The 20533-nt window shown below is 36.9% G+C and overlaps 1 protein-coding gene across 1 annotated transcript in view; it reads left to right on the top strand.

Annotated features, from left to right (window-relative positions):
• GTPBP10 (GTP-binding protein 10 (putative)) overlaps positions 1-20533 on the top strand; it is a 32409-nt gene that overhangs the window by 8538 nt on the left and 3338 nt on the right. The window contains 7 exon segments of the mRNA XM_006878256.1: positions 3580-3671; positions 4039-4183; positions 6291-6364; positions 7246-7298; positions 14059-14166; positions 14540-14617; positions 17242-17365. Of these exon segments, the coding sequence (XP_006878318.1) occupies positions 3580-3671; positions 4039-4183; positions 6291-6364; positions 7246-7298; positions 14059-14166; positions 14540-14617; positions 17242-17365 (674 nt within the window).

The raw sequence follows: 20533 nt of genomic DNA, 5'->3' as shown, positions 1-20533 counted from the left end.
CAAATTCAAACTGAAGCTGAAGAAAATGAAAACAAGTCCACGAGAGCCAAAATATGACCTATGACCTTGAATATATTCCACCTGAATTTAGAGATCATCTGAAGAACAGATTTGAAACATTAAACACTAAAGACAGAAGACGAGACGAGTTGTGGGATGACATCAAGAACATCATACATGAAGAAAGCAAAAAGTCATTAAGAAGACAATGAAGGAAAAGGTCAGTGGATGTCAGAAAAGACACTGAAACTTGCTCTCCAGCATAGATATGCTAAAGCAAATGGAAGAAATGAGGAGGTCCAACAGCTGAAGAGAAAAAATTACATTAGGATTGTAAAATAAGTTTAGTAGAATTTTTTTTAAATGAAATAAAGTAGAATAGGAAACATGTATCACACACTTTGTAAATGTTGTTCCATAAAACTTTAAATTGATTTAAATATTATATATAAATGAATGTCCTGGGTCCTGATGTAGTCCTCAACTTTTAGTGGGGTTCTGTTTCAATGACTGTCAGAAGTTGATTCTGAGATAAGTCGAAGACATCATTTAAATTTTTTTTGGTTTTCATAATTACTGCTTTTTATAATCAGTATCTATAAATTTGAACTTTATTTGTATTTGGGTATGGGAGACCCTATATAAAACTTATGATGTATTTTAATATATACAATAAAAATACACAAATCATGTAAAAATGGTTGGTTATAAGTACGGTTTGTTGTAACTGTAATACATCATAAGTCTAGGACTACCCGTTTTGTGAGTTGTAGTTGAAAATGGAAAGCTATTCCTGTGACGAAACCAATGTCTTCAAAATGTTGAGTTCTTTGTAAATATTCAGGATCTGTATGAAGGTTTCTGTTTCCTCAATTGTAAAATAGGAATAACAGTGGTTGTGGTGGTTTTGTGCCGTGGAGTCGGTTCCAACTCATAGCGACACAGTACAGGGTTTCCGAGGCTGGAAATCTTTACAAGAGTAGAAAGCCTCATCTTTCTTCCGCACAACAGCTGTCAGTTTCGAACTGCTGACCTTGCGGTTCACAGCCCGATTTGTAACCACTATGCTACCAGAGCTCCTTATAGCTAAGTGCCTTAACCATCGAGTTACCAAGGTTCCTAATACTACTTACCAGAAACTATTAAAAGCTTTACATAAATTAATTTAATGAATACTCATGACAAACCTGTGAAAAAGTACTATTATTAAAATAGGGATAATAGTACCTATTTCACAGGATTGTTATGTCATGAGTATTTCATTAAATTAATTTATGTAAAGCTTTCAATAGTTTCTGGTAAGTAGTATTAGGAGTGCTGGTGACTCGATGGTTAAAGCACTCAGCTACTAACCAAAAGGTTGATGGTTTGAACCCACCAACTCCTCCTTGGAAGACTGATGTGGCAGCCTGCTTCTGTAAAGATTGTTGTTAGGTGCTTTTGACTATCTGCTCACAGCAAACCCATGTGCCAGAGTAGAACTGCCCTGTAGGGTTTTCTAGGCTGTATTCTTCACAGAAGCAGATCGCCAGGTGTTTGTATTGTGGAATCAGTTTGTGGGTTCACACCACTGATTGTCTCGCTAGCAGCCATGTATTTTAGCACTGCACCCTGCAGCCCTGCAGAGCAGTTCCTCTCTGCTGTGAGTTGGAATTGACTTGATGGTAACTCAGGGTTATATGATAGCTGTAATAGTGTGGCTGTTATCAATATCTCTTTGTGTACTAGCTAATCTGGTTTTTGTGAATTTTTCTTTTTTTTTTTTTATCTCTATAAAATGTTTCAAGTTCACTGTAAAAATATCAGCTCATATACAAAAGTTAAAAAGGAAGAAAAAGTCAATTACCTATAGTTCCTCCCCTACAGAAAACGAATATTAACCTTTTTTTGAGTCTTCATGCTTTTCTGTGTTAACATAAATGCGGTTATATATGTGGGTGTGTAAAATTTTGGGGTATAAAATTAAGAACACAGTATTTTACAACCTAATTTTATCACTTAACATTTTTCTCCATGTCAAAAGTTGTTCAGATTGACTGTATAGTATTATAGTATGGGGGAAAACTATTTAGTATTCATCTACTTACGCTATTGTTGATGGCTGTTAGAGCCACAATTATACATCTCTGTGTGCATGCTATTTTACATGGTTGCCAGTGAATTTTTTTTAGGTTCTTTTTTTCTTTTTTTTTTTTTTTTGATGCTTTTCTGCATCATTCAATAATTTGCCCAGACAATCCTTCTGTGTTAAACCTTAACCTCTATAAGTTATTGGAAGATAACATAGGGACAAAACTATGGGAATTTTTTTTTTTTTTTTTTTAGGATAAATTTCCAAAAATGAAATTACTAAATTAAAGGATATGCCCATTTAAAAGAAGCACTGTGCTATTGCCTGTCAAGAAGTTTATATCAGTTTATTCTCCCATGAGTAGTCTGAAAGTAGCCAAATTAGCCTCCTATAAAGAAAGTCTATTCATTAGAGGTTGGTTTTTAAAAAGCTTGTTTATTGAATGGATTTTCTGGGGGGGTTTTCTGGTTTATTTGTATTGCAGTAACAGTGATCTTTTTATTTTAGTCACACAAGATTTTAGTTTATTACGGGTTAAAATAGATAAAAGACTACAACCTTGAGATGGACTAAAACCTCAATGTAAACAAAACCAAAATCTTCACAACTGGACTGATAAGTAACATCATGATAGATGGAGAAAAGGTTGAAGTTGTCAGAGACTTCATTTTGCTTGGTTCCACAATCATCACTCATGGAAGCAGGAAAGACATAAGTGTTCAAGGCAAAGATATCAGTTTAAGGACTAAGGTATGGTATTCTCAGTAGCCTCATATGCATGTGAAAGTTGGCCAGTCAATAAGAAAGACCGTAGAATTGATGTCTTTTGAGACTGTAGAATTAGGACATTGGAGAAGAATGTTAAAAGTACCATGGACTGCCAGAAGAAAAAACAAATCTGTGCTGGAAGAATACAGTCGGAATGCTCCTTAGAAGTCAGGATAGCCAAACTTCATCTCTAATACTTTGGACATGTTATCAGGAGGGCTTAGGCCCTGGAGAAGGATATCATGCATGGTAAAGTTGAGATAAAAAGAAAAAGCAAACAAGAAGAACCTTCCCACCCCTCCACCCCCCCCACCCCAAGGAGATGGATTGCCACAGCAGCAGCTGCAGTGGGCCCAGACGAACACTGGTGAGGGTGGTGCAGGACTGGGCAGTGTTTATCCTCTTGTGCATAGGGTCACTATGAGTGGGAACCAACTCAGTGGCACCTGCAACAACAACAGTGGGTTAAAATAAATTCCAGTAATTAGATTGGCAACTTAAATCATTACTTATTACCATTTTTATGAACTATAGTGTGAAATGCAGATAAATAATTAGGGATATTTTAGTTTCCTACTTACGTTTGGTCATTTAATATTCTTCTAAATACTCATCTCCTTCTAAAAATTAAAACTGGAAGAGTTGATTGATAGCTTTCTTTATAAACCTTTGTATTTGCTTAAAACATGAACCATTTAACTTAGTGAATTTTCTTTTAATTGAGGTGTTTTTTTTGATAGGGTTAGTGCACTGAAAGGCTCCAAAGGAAAAGACCGGGAAATTCCTGTACCTGTGGGCATTTCAGTATCTGATGAAAATGGTAAAATTATAGGTGAGTGTACTCTAGTTTCTAAAGTTGTAAATAATACATTTTCCAAAACTGTTTGTGGGATGGTGACAAATAGCTTCTCTTGAGTTGCAAAAGAATATTTAACAATAACAGTTTCCACTATGAATTTGTAAAAGAGATTTATTTTTTTTCTTATATGTTCTGTATTTAAAATGATTTTGAAGATATAAGAGTACTGATTTTAAAACATTAGTTACTCTCTTTTCAACATTTTGCAGAAGTTTTTTCAGGGCCAAACTCTAAATATGAATTTAATCCTATAGGTTAATAGAGCTTTCAGTTTGTGAATTGGGTTGTCATACATTTAGTACTTTTGCTGTAAGTAAGTATCTTTGTCTCTCTTTTTAAGGAGAACTCAATAAAGAGAAGGACAGAATTCTGGTAGCTGAAGGAGGTCTTGGTGGTAAATTATTTACAAATTTCTTACCATTGAAAGGACAGAAACGAATAATTTACCTAGATCTAAAACTTATAGCTGATGTAGGTCTAGTGGGGTAAGTATCATTCATGCTTTTATTATTATAATTCTAGAGAGATAGTTCATGAGCAGGAAATAAATGTAAAATAATTATTTGGGGTTAGAATGTTTCTAGTTTATGGAATTTGATATTGTATGTGTACTTTGAGAAAATATTGCTAAATATAGCTATTTTCATAACGTCAACATAGAGTTTCATAGTTAGAATTCATTTATAAAAGGATGATCATAGCAATTGAGAATAGATCTGTCAGTATGTTACAGAATGGATGAAGAATGAAAAAAATCACCCAGATGTAGTATGGTTGGTAAGAAGGTCTAAGAATGCTACCAGATACTAAGGAAAAAATTAGAAACCCAAATAAACCATGTTTTTAAAAGGAAATAAAAAGGTTGAAAAAAATGGTTAACATATTTTTATAAGTCTTACTAGAGGTATTGAGGTATCTATCAAAATATTGGAGAGCAATGTAATCTTAAACATCAAATTTAACACTGCTGAACATTAAGTTGAATCTTGTTGTAACTGATTTTCTATCTTTCTAGTCTCTACTTAGGATCTGTTCTTAGCTCTGTCTACCTTACAATGCTTTTTCTGCTAGCCTTCATTCTTTCATTGAACACTGATATTTAGCTGTTCTGTCTCCCTAAAACAACCAGCCAACCAGAACAAAAACCAAGAACAAAAAACCAAGCCTGTTGCTAGTGAGTTGATTCCAATTCCTAGTGAAGAGCTACTCCTTCGTGTTTTCTTGGCTGTAATCTTCACAGAAGCAGGCCTTCTGTGGCACTGCTGGGTGGGTTTAATCTGTGAACCTTGAGTTTACGCTCTGGTAGCGTAGTGGTTACAAATTGGGCTGCGAACCTTAAGGTCAGCGGTTCGAAACTACCAGCCGCTCCGCGGGAGAAAGATGAGGCTTTCTACTCCCGTAAAGATTTACACCCTCGGAAACCCTGTACAGGGTCGCTATGGGTCGGAACCGACTCGACGGCACTTAACAACAACAACAACAACATTATGATTTACCCTTGAAAGGTGTTCACTTTGTGTTATTCAGTTTTAAGAGGACAGTCAACTATGAGATGGTCTTTATTATTTTTTTAAAGAATCTAAGCAAGTCTTTATATCCAACCATCAATTTATAGGAAATGCAGGGGCAAAGGAGCAGATTAAATGATGCCATGAGAATGCAAAGGAGCAAAGTCCAGACTGGGAAAAAAGTCCTTGTACAGATAACCCAGTTTCTTTAATTTAAAAATTTTTTTAAAAATTGCGAAGAGGAAATATGGGGTTGAATGAATCTAATTCAAAAGAGACTTAGACGAATTTAAGTATTGGGGATCACTTAGTGTGGTACTGTTGGAAAAGCACTGCACTGCTAACCACAAGGTCAGCAGTTCAAACCCACCAGTAGCTTCTCAGATATCATGTATGGAGTTGCTATGAGTAGAACCCATGCCATACACTTTATAACAACAATTATATCAGTGGAGCCCTGGTGGCACTGTAGAATAAGCACTGGATTACTAACTGTAATGTCAGCAGTTCAAACCCACAGCCTGTGCAGGAGAACATGACGCTTTCTGCTTCTAACCAGAGTCACAATGAATCAGAAGTGACCCAGTGGCAGTGGGATTATTATATCAATGTTTGTCCAGAGATCATAAGATTGCAAGTCGTTTTTTTGTTTATTAGTTTCTTTCTATTTTTCTGTGGATTCCAACTTTGTTTGTTTTTTCTCATAGTTAGACTAAGCAATTGCTTTGTTGTTGTGGATTCTGATTCTTGGTGATCTTAGGTCTAACAGAACGAACTGTTATTGCCCACTGCTGTGCCATTCTCAAACACATAATCCTCAGTATTGGTATGAGCTGTGTGTCCATTCGGTTTATGACAATTACTTTATTCTCTCATTATTGTAGCATATTTAGTGTCCAGCATGAATATGTCATTTCCATCTTTGTAAGTGTATTTTGTTTCTCAACTTTTTCAAGGTAATTTTTTATCTATATAAAACTTAATTTTAGATCTATTAAAGAGGTCTAGAATTGTTAGAATTTCAGAGGTAAGCAAGTACTATGATCCTGATACTTGTCATTTATCTTTGATTATCTCATTTCAGATTCCCAAATGCTGGAAAATCCTCTTTGCTAAGTCGGGTTTCTCATGCAAAACCTGTGATTGCAGATTACGTGTGTAAGTTTAATTTGATTGTCTATTTTATTTTATGGAGGTAAATTTTTTAAAACTAATATTTCTCTGAGCTTAAATAAAACGACAACTTTGGGGTATCCTTAGTTTGAAGACGCTTTTGTAGATAGGATACCATTCATTTCACACTAACATTTGAAACCTTCAGAAAAAGTTCCTTATACCTGTTAGTTTGTAGTATTTATTGTATTTCCCTGCTTCATAACCATTTATTTGGTGCAGTTATAATTTTATAAGCATCTACCCTGTGTCAAAGGAGCTCTGGTAGTGTAGTGGTTATAAATCGGGCTGCTAATGTCATGGTCAACAGTTTGAAACTACCAGCTATTCTGCAGCAGAAAGATGAGGCTTTCTGCTCCCGTAAAGATTTACACCCTCGGAAATCCTGTACAGGGTCACTATGAGTGGGAACTGACTCCATGGCATATACCTGAGGCTGTAAATCTTTATGGGAGCAGAAGACCTCATCTTTCTCTCATGGACCAGCTGGTAGTTTCAAACTGCCAACCTTGAGCATAGCAGCCTGATTCGTAACTCTATAGCCCCCTTGTATATAACTGAAGACTTGTATATCACTAAAGAATAATAAGGTTTTGTGAAAAAATGGAGGTGACTACTTTAGACTTCTTTGAGGAAGAATGATGAGATATGAAGAATACAGGCAGTCCTGCTGCTTCCATGAACATTGATTATGTATCTAAGCAAAATGAAGTATATTTATTGGTGTTAAACTAAGTAATCCCTAAAATTCCTAACATGGATATAATCTAAATTGAAAAAGAAATATTTATTCTATGCATAAAACTAATTTTCAGACTACCAGCCTTTATTCTAGTTTTAATTTATTATTGTTGTTATTGTTTTAGTTACGACGTTAAAGCCTGAACTTGGAAAGATTATGTATAATGATTTTAAACAGGTGAGTATTTTTAAAGTAAGGCGTTTGGTTAGAAGTAGGAGTATTTGCTTTTGGTTGTTTGTTGCTAGTTGCCATCATGTCCGTTCCAATTCATGATGATCCCATGTATGCAGAGTAGAACTGTTCCATAGAACTTTCAGATTCAATTTACTAGGCCTGTCTCCTGAGATGCTTCTGCGTGGGTTCAAACAGCCAACTTTTCAGCTAATAGTCTAGCACTTAACCATTTGCACCATTCAGGGCTCCTGGCTTTTGAATACTTGAATTTCCTGAAATTTACCTGTCTTTGATTTTAGTGGGAGAGAAGTAGCAAGATTTGTTTTTTGATAAGTAATGCCATATTGAAACGAATTCTGCTAACCATATTGCAATAAAATATTGTATAAAAAAATCAACTTCTTATACTTCCAAAGATTAGGACCAGTTTTTCACTACGATATCACATATCTTTACTTCCTTAATCTGTTTCTTGTAATTGCAAGTCTGTATGTTACTGCCATATTTGATGATTGATTATTATTTCTTGAAGATATTTTGTGAAGTTCAAGGTAGTGATTCTATTATAATTCTATCTTTGAAAAAAAAAAACAACAACACTTTGGATATGTGTTTTTATTTGGTAAGAAATAACTTACAGACCTTATATATAATTGGAGAGAATCAAAAAATAAAAACGAGAGTAAAAAGATCTATAACTTCAAAAAGGTTATGAAAAAATGGAACTAAAAGATAGTGGAATTTCTCCACAACCTTTTAGAAATCTTCTCATATATAATGTAAGTAAATGCTTATTCTTGACCTAAAAATTAAAACAAATTGAATAGCCAAATGAGATGAATGAACAATTACTTGTGGTGGTGGTGGTTATCTGTCATGGATTTGGTTCTAATTCTTAGTGACCCTGTATAGGGTCTGAGGCTGTAAATCCTTTCAAGAGTAGAAAGCCACATCAAACTGCAGACCTTGAGGTTAACTGCCCAACTCATAACTCACTATGCTACCAGAACTCCTTGAACAATTACCTAGGATGAATTAAAGTAGTAAATGATCATTTTGGGGGAAAATGTTCAGCACCATGAATAATTAAAGCATAATTTAAGTGACTACTTCATACCTGGAGTCCAGGTGTGGTGCTGTGGGTTAATGCACTAGAGTGCAAAGCTGTTTGAACTGCGAGTTTGGCAGTTCAAGCTCACCAGTCACTCCTCGGAAACGCTATATAGGGTCGCTATGGGTCGGAACCAACTTGACAGCACTTAACTACAAAACTTCATACCTAAGGAGCCTGGTAGCTAGTGGATTGATTATGTGTTGGGCTGCTAACCATAAGGTCAGCAGTTCAAATCTAACAGCTGCTCTGTGGAAGAAAGATGAGGTTTTCTGCTCCTGTAAAGATTTAAAGCCTCAGAAACCCTATGTAGGGTCGCTGTAAGTCAGAATCAGCTTTACAGCAAGCTGCAGCAGCAGTTCATCCCTTTTTAAATGTAGTCATGATTCACAGGCCTGTGAAGAAACAAGTATTACTAACCGTGCACTGATGTTAATGTAATTGACATACTTTCTGGAGCAGTCACTCAGTGTGGAAGGATAAACATACTCCTTTGCCATTAGACCAAAGGAAATGAATGGTGCCTGGCTATGGAGTCCTGGTGTGGTGCTGTGGGTTAATGCGCTGGGCTGCAAAGTCATTTGAACTGCAAGGTTGGTAGTTCAAGCTCACTAGCTGCTCCTCAGAAACTCTATACAGGGTTGCCATGGGTCAATACCAGCTCAGCTGCACTTGATAACAACAACAACATCATTACTGAACATTTTGATAAAAGATTCTGTAGAATAATCCTGATCAAAAGGGAGAAAATGCAGAACAGGTTTCAAATTCTCTTGGATTCCAACTTGGATGAAGCCCAACGTATTGACCTGACATAATCCTTAAACTTTAAGCCAAAAATATCCCTTGATATAATCTTAAAATTGAACAGTTGTTTAACTTAACTAGTAAAGAATATGTGCTTTGAGCATTGTGCTCATTTAATATTTATCTGCATATGGTCAAATAGGTTGGATAGGAAACTTAGGGATCAGTGAGTTTATGTTCATGGGGAGGAATAGCTCAGGAAAGGGGGATGAGAATAGTTCCACAGCTCGAAGAATGAATGTCACTGAAATTGGTATATGGTTTGCTATGCATAGTCTCAACAAAAAGTAAGTTACTAAATAATAAAAAGAATAAGCACAGCCTTCGATATGGATTACATCTCAATGTCAAGAAAACAAAAATCCTCACCACTGGACCAATAAGCAACATTCTTATCAATGGAGAAAAGATTGAAGTTGTCAAGGACTTCATTCTTCTTGGATTAACTATCAACACTCACGGAAGCAGCAGTCAAGAGATCAGACGACGTATTGCATTGGGCAAATCTGCTGCACAGGAACTTTTTAAAGTATTGAAGAGCAGAGATGTCAGCTTGAGGACTAAGGTGCGCCTGACCCAGGCCATGGTATTTTCAATAACCTCATATGGATGTGAAAGCTGGACAGTGAATAAGGAAGATCGTAGAAGAATTGATGCCTTTGAGTTGTGGTGTTGGAGGAGAATACTGAAAGTGCCATGGACTGCCAAAAGAACCAATAGATCTGTTTTGGAAGAAGTGCAGCCAGAGTGCTGCTTGGAGGCCAGGATGGCTAATCTTCATCTCTCATACTTTGGACATATTGTCCGGAGGAAACAGTCTCTGGAGAAGGATGTCATGCTGGGTAAGGTGGAGGGTCAGAGAAAAAGAGGAAGACCCCTAACGAGATGGATTGGCCAGGTGGCATCATTGATGGTGTCAAGTGTGGCAGCAGTAGTGAGGTTGGCCCAGGATTGGACATTGTTTCATTCTGCTGTGCATGGGGTCACTATGAGTCAGTTCCAACTCGATGGCATCTGACAACAACAACAACAAGTTCATTCAATAATAGAAATATGATCCTATGGATTAATTAAAAAGAAATAGTAGGCTTATATTTATTTATAATAATGATGTAGCTATGAAAAATGAGAAGACCTCAAAAATTATATGTTATTACATAGTAAGTAGATTTATAAATATTGGATGGTATTACTGTGTTGTTTGTTGTTAAGTGCTGTCGAGTTAGCAACCCTGTGGTTTCCGAGGATCAGCTGGTGGTTTTGAACTGCCAGTCGTACACTTAACAGTCCATTGCTTATCCTAGAACACCATGCCAGGACTCTAATATTAATACAGAGAACAATATTTGGAAGAAAAGAGAATGCGGTTTTTAGCCGATTTTTAAATGAAATCATTGTGACCCTAAAGGACAGAATAGAACTCCTGTAGGTTTCTGAGACTAACTCTTCATGGGAGTAGACAGGCTCGTCTTGCTCCTATGGAACAGCTGGAGATTTTGAACTGTTTGCGATTAGCAGCCTAAGGTTTATTGATCTACCAAGACTCCTTAAGGAAATCAGTAAAGAACCTAAAAAAAGTTTGGAACAAGCTCTCTGTTGTATACAGTGCACTGTCTGATAGGCACAACTTCCTTTGAGACTGAATTCATTAACCATGGAACAGTGTTTCTCTTCTCTTATTGCTTTAAAGAATAGCCTGAGTACTTTCTAGGCTGTAATAGGATATACTCCTGTAACAATTATAAATAATAAATAGTGCCTGGGCTGGTGTGGAATCCAAATTTCTTGAGCATAGGGCCTGTTGTTGTTGCTAAGTGCCATCAAGTCACTTCTGACTCATAGCGACCCTGTGTAGGTTTTCACCACTCATCTGCCACTGTTGTGTATTGTTTTGCTGCTGGAAGCGATGCCACTATCATTTGAAATACCAGCAAAGTCATTTGTGGTGGACAGGTTAGAGTGGAACTTCCAGACTAAAGCTAGGAAGAAGGAGAGGTGGACTACTTCTAAATGTATATCCACTGAAAACCTTATAAATAGCAGCAGAACATTGTCAGATACAGGGTTGGAAGATTTGAAAGTACCTCAGTTTGAAAGACACTCAAAATAATATAACTAGGAAAGAGCTGCCTCCTCAAATAAACTTACTAAAATGACATGAACTGAGCAAAGCTTTCGGGACCTTAATTTGCTGATGAAATACAACTCAAAATGAGTAGAAACCATTATAAACATCCATTAATAAATGAAACATGGAATATATATACTAAGTGTGAATCTAGGAAAATTATAAATTGTCAAAAGTGAAATGGAACACTTGAAGATCGATATCCTAGGCATTAGTGAGCTGAAATGGACTGGTATTAACTATTTTGGATGAGACAATCTTGTGATTTATTGTACTGAGAATGACATATGGAAGAGGAAATGGCATCACATTAATCATCAAAAAGAACATTTCAAAATCTGTCTCACAGTAAAATGTTATCTGAAAGGATAATAGCCATACCCCTACAAGGAAAACTAGTTAATACCACTATTATTCAAATTTATTCATTAACCATGAAAGCCAGTGATAATGAAATTTTAAAAATCTCCCAACCTTTTCAGTCTGAAATTGATCATGTAATCAAGATGCATTAATAATTATTGGTTATTTAAAATGCAGAAAACAAAGAGGAAGGATCAGTAGTTAGAAAATATGACGTTGGTTATTATAGAAATGATGCTGGAAATTCATGATACAATTTTTCAAGAACAACAACTTATTAATTTCAAATGCCCTTTGAAAACAGCATAAAAGTAAGAGCACATACACACATCTGACAGCCAATGTTACTCTCAGTGGAGAGAAACTGAAAGTATACCCTTTGTGAACAGGAACCAGACAAGAAGCACTTTATCAACACTCCTATTCAATATTGTGTTTTAAATCATAGCCAGAGCTATAAGGCAAGAAAGGGAAATTAAAGGCATCCAAATTGACAAAAAAGTAGATTTTTTTTTTTTGTAGATTATATGATCTTATCTGGTAGCGTAGGGGTTATGAATTGGGCTGCTGACTTCAGGGTCAGCAGTTTGAAACTACCAGCTGCTCTGTGGGAGAAAGATAGGAGGCTTTTTATGCCTGTAAAGATTTACAGCCTCAGAAACCCTGCACAGGGTCGCTATGAATCGGAACTGACTCCACAGCACATCACCACCATAACCACCATACATAGAAAATCTTAAAGACTCAATAAAAACAGTATTGAAACTCATTGAAAGATTCAGCAAAGTGGCAGGTTATAAGATAAATATGAAAAAATCAGTTGGATTCTCTATCCTAAAGACAGCTCTGAATAGGAAAACAATACCATTTACAATAGTCACCCAACACATGAAACACTTAGGAATAAACCTAACCAGAATAACAAGACTTATATAAAGAAAACTACAAACTGTTACAACAAGAAATTGAAAGAGATTTACAAACATGGAAAAATATCCTTTGCACTTTGAAGTGTAAGGAAGACTTAGCATTGAAAAACTGTCAGCACTACCCAATACAACAATCTACAGGAATACAGAGTCGCTGTACCAAAAAGAAATGTTCAGCCATTTCAAAAGGTATCATAGGGTACCACTGGTACTGAAGGACAGAGTCCAAGCCGCACTAAACGGTACTGGCGAAAAACAGCCTCTAGGACTTGACAGATTACGAATTGAAATCTTTCAACTAATGAAGCACTCTTCTATGCCAAGAAATTTGCAAGACAGCTGTGCAGCCAACTGATTAAAAAAAAAAAGAGCCATATTTGTGCCCACTCCAAAGAGGTGACCCAACAGCATGTGGAAATAACCAAACAATATCTTACTATCACATGCAAGTCAAATTTAGCTGAAGATAAATAAGAAATAGTTGCAATAATATATCAACAGAGAGCTACCAGAAATTCAAGCCTAATTCAGAAGAGGATTTGAAATTAAGGGTATCATTGCTGACATCAGAAGATTCTTGGCTAAAAGCAGAAAATACCAGAAAGATGTTTGCTTGTGATTTATTGACTATGCAAAGACTTTTTTCTGTGTTGACCATGATAAACTATGAATAACATTGTGGAAAAATGGGTAATTCAGAACAGTTTACCTGGTCAAACTTGTATTTTCAATTGCCTCGGATACTTTTGAAAATAGTCAGGAAGACTGTAACCCAGCAATATAGGGTTTCTTAGGAGTGGCTGATGGGTTTGATGCACCGACCTTGTGGTTAGCAGTCAGTGTTTACTTATCCTATAGCACCACACCGGTAGTCTGGGTTTAGGGACCATTTTTTTTTTTTTAAGTGTCCGAGGTGATTGTGATACGCAATGAAAACCACACATGTAGAATGAGGGAGATAACTCTTACCTGAAAAAAGAGCAGGACACTTACCCCTTTACTAGAATGGCCAGTAGTCCTCCTGGTATAATATGAACAGAGAACAGAATAATAGTGCCAAACAATTCTAAATAGAATTTCTAATTTGCAACTATACAACTATGCTTGTTATTTAAAAGCCTGGGAGACTTAAGAATTTAGATTGTAGAAGTTGATATCCTATAAAAAGTTCTTATTGAACAATATGTGGAATTCTAAGGATTGTTAGATTAATTAGTAAGTAAAAATAGGATTTTAACTACTATTATCAAAGGATTTCAGTTCTTAATAAATTTGTTTTGCCATAAATGAATCTTGACATTTTTAAAGATGAAGTGGTAATCATGAAGTAGGAACTGTATTTGAAATATCATGAAAACTTTTGGATATGATTGTACTCATTTTTTAATGTTTTCTTTTTCTTCTAATGTTTTAACTTTGTGTTAGATATCAGTAGCTGATCTTCCAGGCTTAATAGAAGGAGCACATATTAACAAAGGAATGGGCCACAAATTCCTGAAGCATATAGAAAGAACTAAACAACTACTTTTTGTTGTAAGTCATTTGCATGCCAATTTAATGTTTAAATGAATGTGGAATCAATGAATTAAGTTTTCAAAATTTATGTAGTGATAAGCTTTGAAGATAAAGTAGTATATGTTAGTCCAATAACAGTTCAGATGAGAGTATGAGATTGTCTTTATTAGTATAATTGTTAAATCTTTACTAGTTTCTTAGTTTATTAATGACTGCATTTTACCAAAAGTTATCATTATTTTGACAACTTAGTTTTTCTTATTTAAGCTTCTGAAATTATTAGTATAGATTGAGAAATTATTTTCAGCTTGAGAGGCTAAAACATTTTGAAACACAGAAATGTATAGTTGTGGTTCTTATGTTAAAGGCTGTCAATTTTTCTTTTTATTAGGTTGATATTTCTGGATTTCGACTTTCTCCCCAAACTCAATACAGAACTGCCTTTCAAACTATATTACTGCTTACAAAAGTAGGTTTTCTGCTTTCATATGTTTTGTGTCTGGTCTAATGTATGTGCATGTAGGATTTAAGAATAATATGATAATTAAAATAATTACATATCCCAGATAACCTTTGATGGCAGTTGAATTATCTGTACTTAACTATCTCCAGTTCTTCAGCATTTGCCTATTACTCTCTTTCTAATCCCTATTAGATATTTCTCAGACTTTTTCTTATTTGAACTCAAGCATGTAACTCTCTCTCTGCTCGAAGCATTCTCCTTTCTTGACTCCTAGCTTTTAGCCTATTCTGAGTCTATTTATCAACTTATTTTTAGGCTTTTTTCTGTTCATTCTTCAAATATCATTCTTCAGAGTTCTGCCCTACAATTCTTAAATAACTGACCCACTTGTAGCAAGCACTTCAGTTAAGGAGCTCTAGTGATGTCACAGTTCAGTGCTCAGCTGCTAACCAGTGTAACTGTAATACTGGGTCACTGTCAGCCAGAAATGGACTCAACTAAAGTTAAAATAGAGCTCTGTTGGCCCAGTGCTTAAACATTGGGCCGATAACTGAAAGGTCCACAGTTCAAACCCACCAGCCGTTCTGCAGGAGAACGATGAAGCAATCTGCTGCCATAAAGATTGGTGGCCTCGGATCCCGAGGCAGCATTTCTGCTCTGTCCTGTAGGGTTGCTGTGGGACAGGATCAACTCAATGACAGTGGGTTTGGTTTTTAAGTTACAGTTAAAATGCTGAAGACTCCCACTGTGTCTGAAACCCAGATCTTTTGTTCTAACTTTAGACCTAGTGGACATTTTGATTGAATGTCCTATATACACCTTAAACTTAATATGTATAAAACTAAACTCATTTTTCTTTTCTTACCAGCCTTCCCCAAAACTTTACAGGGTAGTTGTCTTGATTCTATTTTATTACCACATACATCAAGCCCTGTCAATTGTATTAAATATTCCTAAAGCCCATCTACTTGTCTTCATCCACAGTGTTCAACTCATCAACTCCTTTCATTGGAATGGAGTATAAGTCCTTTCCATCTGGTCTTCCTGCTTCTCAACTCACTTCTCTCCAATCCATCTACTTTGTGAAAGAACTAAGCTAGGTCTTATTATTTAAAACTTCTGTGGCCCTCCATTGCTCTTAGGTTAATGTTTACAGGTGTGTGGTTTATGAGCATTGGCAGGACTGAGGCCCTACCTATCTCAATAGCTTCATCACTAACCACTCTGAGCTCCCCTGTCCCATTATAGTTTACATTCCAGCCATATTAGACTTCCTGGATTTCTCTTACCTTCTTACCCTCATTTCTTTCTGACTCACACACATTCTTCAGGTCTCACCTTAAATGTGGATCTCCTCAGGAGCTCTGTCCTGCCTCTGCTAATCTAGTTAGGTTTCCTTTGTGTTATCACAGCACCCCACATACCCTGTCCTAGAACTCATCAATCAAAGTCAGTTGTGATTGCCTACTTTATTGCTTAGTTTCCTTATTCCATGAGGTGAGGATTCAGTAAGTATTTTTAAACAATAACAGTGGCTAACACAAGCCCTTTACTTGAGTTATCTCTTTTAGTCTTTACAGAATTCTGTGAGGTAGTTACAGGGCTTTTGAGGAGCAGGTGATAGATTTGAACTGCTGAGCTTAGGGTTAGCAATCCAGTACTTATCTTACAGTGCCTCACCAGGACTCCAAAAGAAAAAAACTCAAAACACTGATTGTGCTTCATTACCATAACAAAGCCAACCCATTCCCAAATGGGGTTATAACCACAGTTATGTTGTTGTTAAGTGCCCTGTATAGGGTTTCCCAGGAAAGGCTGGTGATCTTGAACTTCCAACCTGTGGTTCAAACTGACCTTGCAGTGCATTAACCTACAGCGCCACACTAGGACTCCAACTACAGGCATTGTTGTTGTTAAGTGCTATCAAGTCGGTTCCACCCATAGCCACCCTATATAGGGTTTCCAAGGAGCAGCTGGTGAGCTTGAACCACTGATCTTGTCGTTCAAATGACTTTGAGGTCCAGTGCATTAACTCACAGTGCCACATCAGGACTCCAACTAGAGGCACTGTTGTTGTTAAGTGCCGTCGAGTCGATTCCGACTCATAACGACCCTGTACAGGGTTTCCGAGGCTGTAAATCTTTACGGGAGCAGAATGCCTCATCTTTCTCCCACGGTACAGCTGGTAGTTTCGAACTGCTGACCTTGCGGTTCACAGCCCGATTCGTAACCACTACGCTACCAGAGCTCCTAGAGGTTAGGATTTACTTCACATTTGGGGATGTGGGGGAAGGGAGCGGGGCAGCTACAATTCAATCTATAACAGCATCATACATCAGATTGAGAGTACCGAAGTCCAGATAGTGACTTGAATCATGAAAGCACAGCTGTATCTAGGATATCGTATGTCTTCATGTTTCACTAACAAATGATTTAACCAGCAAGCATTTTCTGAATTTCATTTGTTAATCAGTTTTGTGGTTGTTAGAAGTTATTGCATTTCAGAGATGTGCACAGGTTATAGATTATACAGGCTTATAAAATAAAGACGTTATCAAAGCCTTTACCAAAGAAGTAATTTATATGGATAATTTTATTTAATTATTTGGTTTTTCTCTTTTGGCTTAAAGGAGTTAGAGTTGTACAACAAGGAACTTCAAACTAAACCAGCACTTTTGGCAGTTAATAAAATGGATTTGCCTGATGCCCAAGAAAAATTCCAGGAACTGATGAACCAACTGCAGAATCCTAAAGGTAAACCCATTCATTCATTTACTGCACATAAAAGGAATGTCAACTGTGTGCAGACACTGCTACTAGGTGCTACAATGGAAGAAAAGGAAACTGACAGTTTCTACTCTCAGAAACATGCTCATGTATTTGTCTGTTTGAAGAAAGAATGTATGAAATGCTTAACCAACCCAAACCCACTGCCATTACAGCAATTTCAATTCATAGTGATCCTGTATAGGGTTTCTGAGGCTGTAAATCTCTATAGGGACAGAAAGCTTCCTCTTTCTCCTGAGGAGCATCTGATGGGTTTGAACTGCTGACCTGGAGGTTAGTAGCCTAACATGTAACCCACTATACCACCAGGGCTCCTTATTTAAAAGCAACATTGTGATATAATTATTGTCAAGCTCCAGATTGTGTGATATAACATTAAGTTAAAGGACACTAGTGAAAAGAGAGATTATTATTAATTTAAAAACAGTCTTCATAAAGAAGTAAAACAAACTGAACTCTTAAAGAGTGAATAGGGTTTGAATAACGAGGGAAACGTCTGTGTCTACATGAGGTGTTACAGTTAATCCATACATTTCACAGATCATAGAACTTCTGGTTCCTGAACACATTGCCATCAAGTCCACCCTCACTCAGACAGAGCGTATAGAACAGGGTAGAACTGCCCCAGGCAGTTTGCAAGCCTGCAGATTCTTCCGGAGGTAGACTGCCTCATCTTTCTCCTGAGGAGCAACTGGTGGGTTTGAACTACCAACCTTTTGGTAAGCAGCCAAAACCACTGTGCCAGCATAACTCCTCTGGCTCCCCTGTTGTTGTTATTGTTAGGTATCATAAACCCACACATTATCATTTTAAAACAGCCAGTAGTGCAAAAGAGGTGTGTTTATTTGTAAGCCCTACTGATCTCTGGAGACTATGACTTTAAATAAGAACTTGAGTACTCCTATGTATAAGAAACCCTGGTAGCATCGTGGGGCTCTTAAACACAAGGTTACGAGTTGGGCTGTTAACCACAGGATTAGCAGTTCAACTCTATCAGCTGCTTTGAGAGAGAAAGATGAAGCATTCTGTTACTGTAAAAATTCACAGCCTCAGAAAAGCTATACAGGGTAGCTGTGCATTGGAACCATCTCCACAGCACACAACCACCACTACTACTCTTAAGGAAATGTGACAGAAAACTGTATGCTGTCATTTCACAAGCATCTGTTTGTTTGAAATTTACTCTTGAATAACCACTTTGTATAAAGGGACTCTCCAAAATTGTGACTACTGACCTTTGCAGAGTCCCCCCCCCCCCCCATAAATACATACAGTAATGATGCTCTCGTTTTCCTGAGTCCAGTACAGAACCTCTTGTGAAAACTAGATAAAGGGTAGACAGCCACTGAGGGAAATACTTTTAAATAGTACTGATTTCTGTGTTTTTTCCTTGGAATAAAAATAAGGGGAAATTGATAATGGTGTGCTAGGACTAAAAAACAACAACAAAAGGTCCTTTCTCAAACCCTCTAAAGAATATCTACCCTCTGTAATACACTTCTTGGAGCTTTTTTTAACTATTAGTTCCTTCCTTTGGTATAAATATGTCTTGGAATTGATAACTACCTAGTTTCTACACCTTAATGTTTGCTATAATATGATGATTAGATCTATTGGCTATTTGATCTTGGAGAATTCAGAGGCAGCATAGGAGAATAGATAACTCAAGAGTTTTTGACTATTCTGTACCATCGTAGACTAAAATGGACTCCCTTGATGGTTCCTAATTAAGCCTTCTGAACTTTCTTAGGAAGCTCAGAAACCAGGATCCCTGTGGACTTGTTCAATGCTTTTCAGTCCAGCTTTTCGAGTTCTTAACAGTGTTAACTGATTTAGTCAGGGTGCATGCCTCTTCCCTTGACTTGAATGCAGGGAAAAGAAGCATAACAACTATCGGACATAGATTAGACTTGGCAGAAATGGTCTCCCCTTGAATTCTCTCCGCATTTTTTCCTGTTTATTATGGATCCCAGCATCGATGATGATAAGCATATACTTCGGAAAGTTAAAGGACTCCACTGCACTGAGGCAAGCTGTTGCTGCTGTTGCTGTTAAGTGCTGTGGAGGCGGTAGCTACTCATTAGGTGCCACTGAGTTGGTTCTGACTCATAGCGACCCAGTGCACAGCTGAACAAAACACTTCCTGGTCCTGTGCCATCATCACAATTGTTATATTTGAGCCTATTGATGCTACCACTGTGCCAGTCTATCTCATTGATGATCTTCCCCTTTTCTGCTGACCCTACAGTTTACCAAGCATGATGTTCTTCTCCAGGAACTGGTCCCTCCTAATAACATGTCTAAAGTATGAGAGAGGAAGTCTTGCCATCCAAGGCTTCCAAGGAACATTCTGGTTTTACTTCTTCCAACACAGACTTGTTTGTTTTTCTGGCAAATGGTACTTTTAATATTCTTTCCACCACCATAATTCAAAGGCATAGATTCTTCTATAGTCTTATTCACTGTCCAACTTTAACATGCATATGAGGCTATTGAAAATACCATAGTAGGGTCAGGCTCACCTTAGTCCTTAAACTGACATCATTGCTCTTGAACACTTTGAAGAGGTCTTGGGCAGCAGATTCACCTAATACAATATGTCTTTTTATTTCTTAACTGCTATGTCCATGAATATTGATTGTGGATCCACGCAAAACGAAGTCTTCAACAACATCTATCCTTTCTCTTTTCTATGATACTTTTTTATTGGTCCAGTTGAAGACCTTTGCTTTCTTTACATTGAGGTTCAAGCCATACTTCATCAGCAAGTATTTAAGTCCTCTTTTTCACTTCTAGCAAGTACCGTTTATCATCTGCATATTGCAGCTTGTTACTGAGTTTTCCTCCAATCCTGATGTCATGTTCTTCTTCATATAATCCATATTATCTGATTATTTACTCAGCATACAGATTAAATGAGTATGGTGAAAGGAGACAACCCTGGTACACACCTGTCAACTAAATGATTTAAAACTATTCAGTATCCCCTTGTTCTAACAACTGCCTCTGGTCTATGGACAGTTTCCTCATGAGCACAAGTAAGTATTCTGGAACACCCATTTTTCACGATGTTATCCATAATTTGTCATGATCCACAGAGTCGAAAACCTTTACATAATCATTAAAGCACAAAAC

The sequence above is a fragment of the Chrysochloris asiatica genome, unplaced genomic scaffold (genome assembly GCF_000296735.1).
Source record: "Chrysochloris asiatica unplaced genomic scaffold, ChrAsi1.0 scaffold00010, whole genome shotgun sequence".
Lineage (NCBI taxonomy): Eukaryota > Metazoa > Chordata > Mammalia > Afrosoricida > Chrysochloridae > Chrysochloris > Chrysochloris asiatica.
This window is presented reverse-complemented; position numbering and strand designations above follow the sequence as displayed.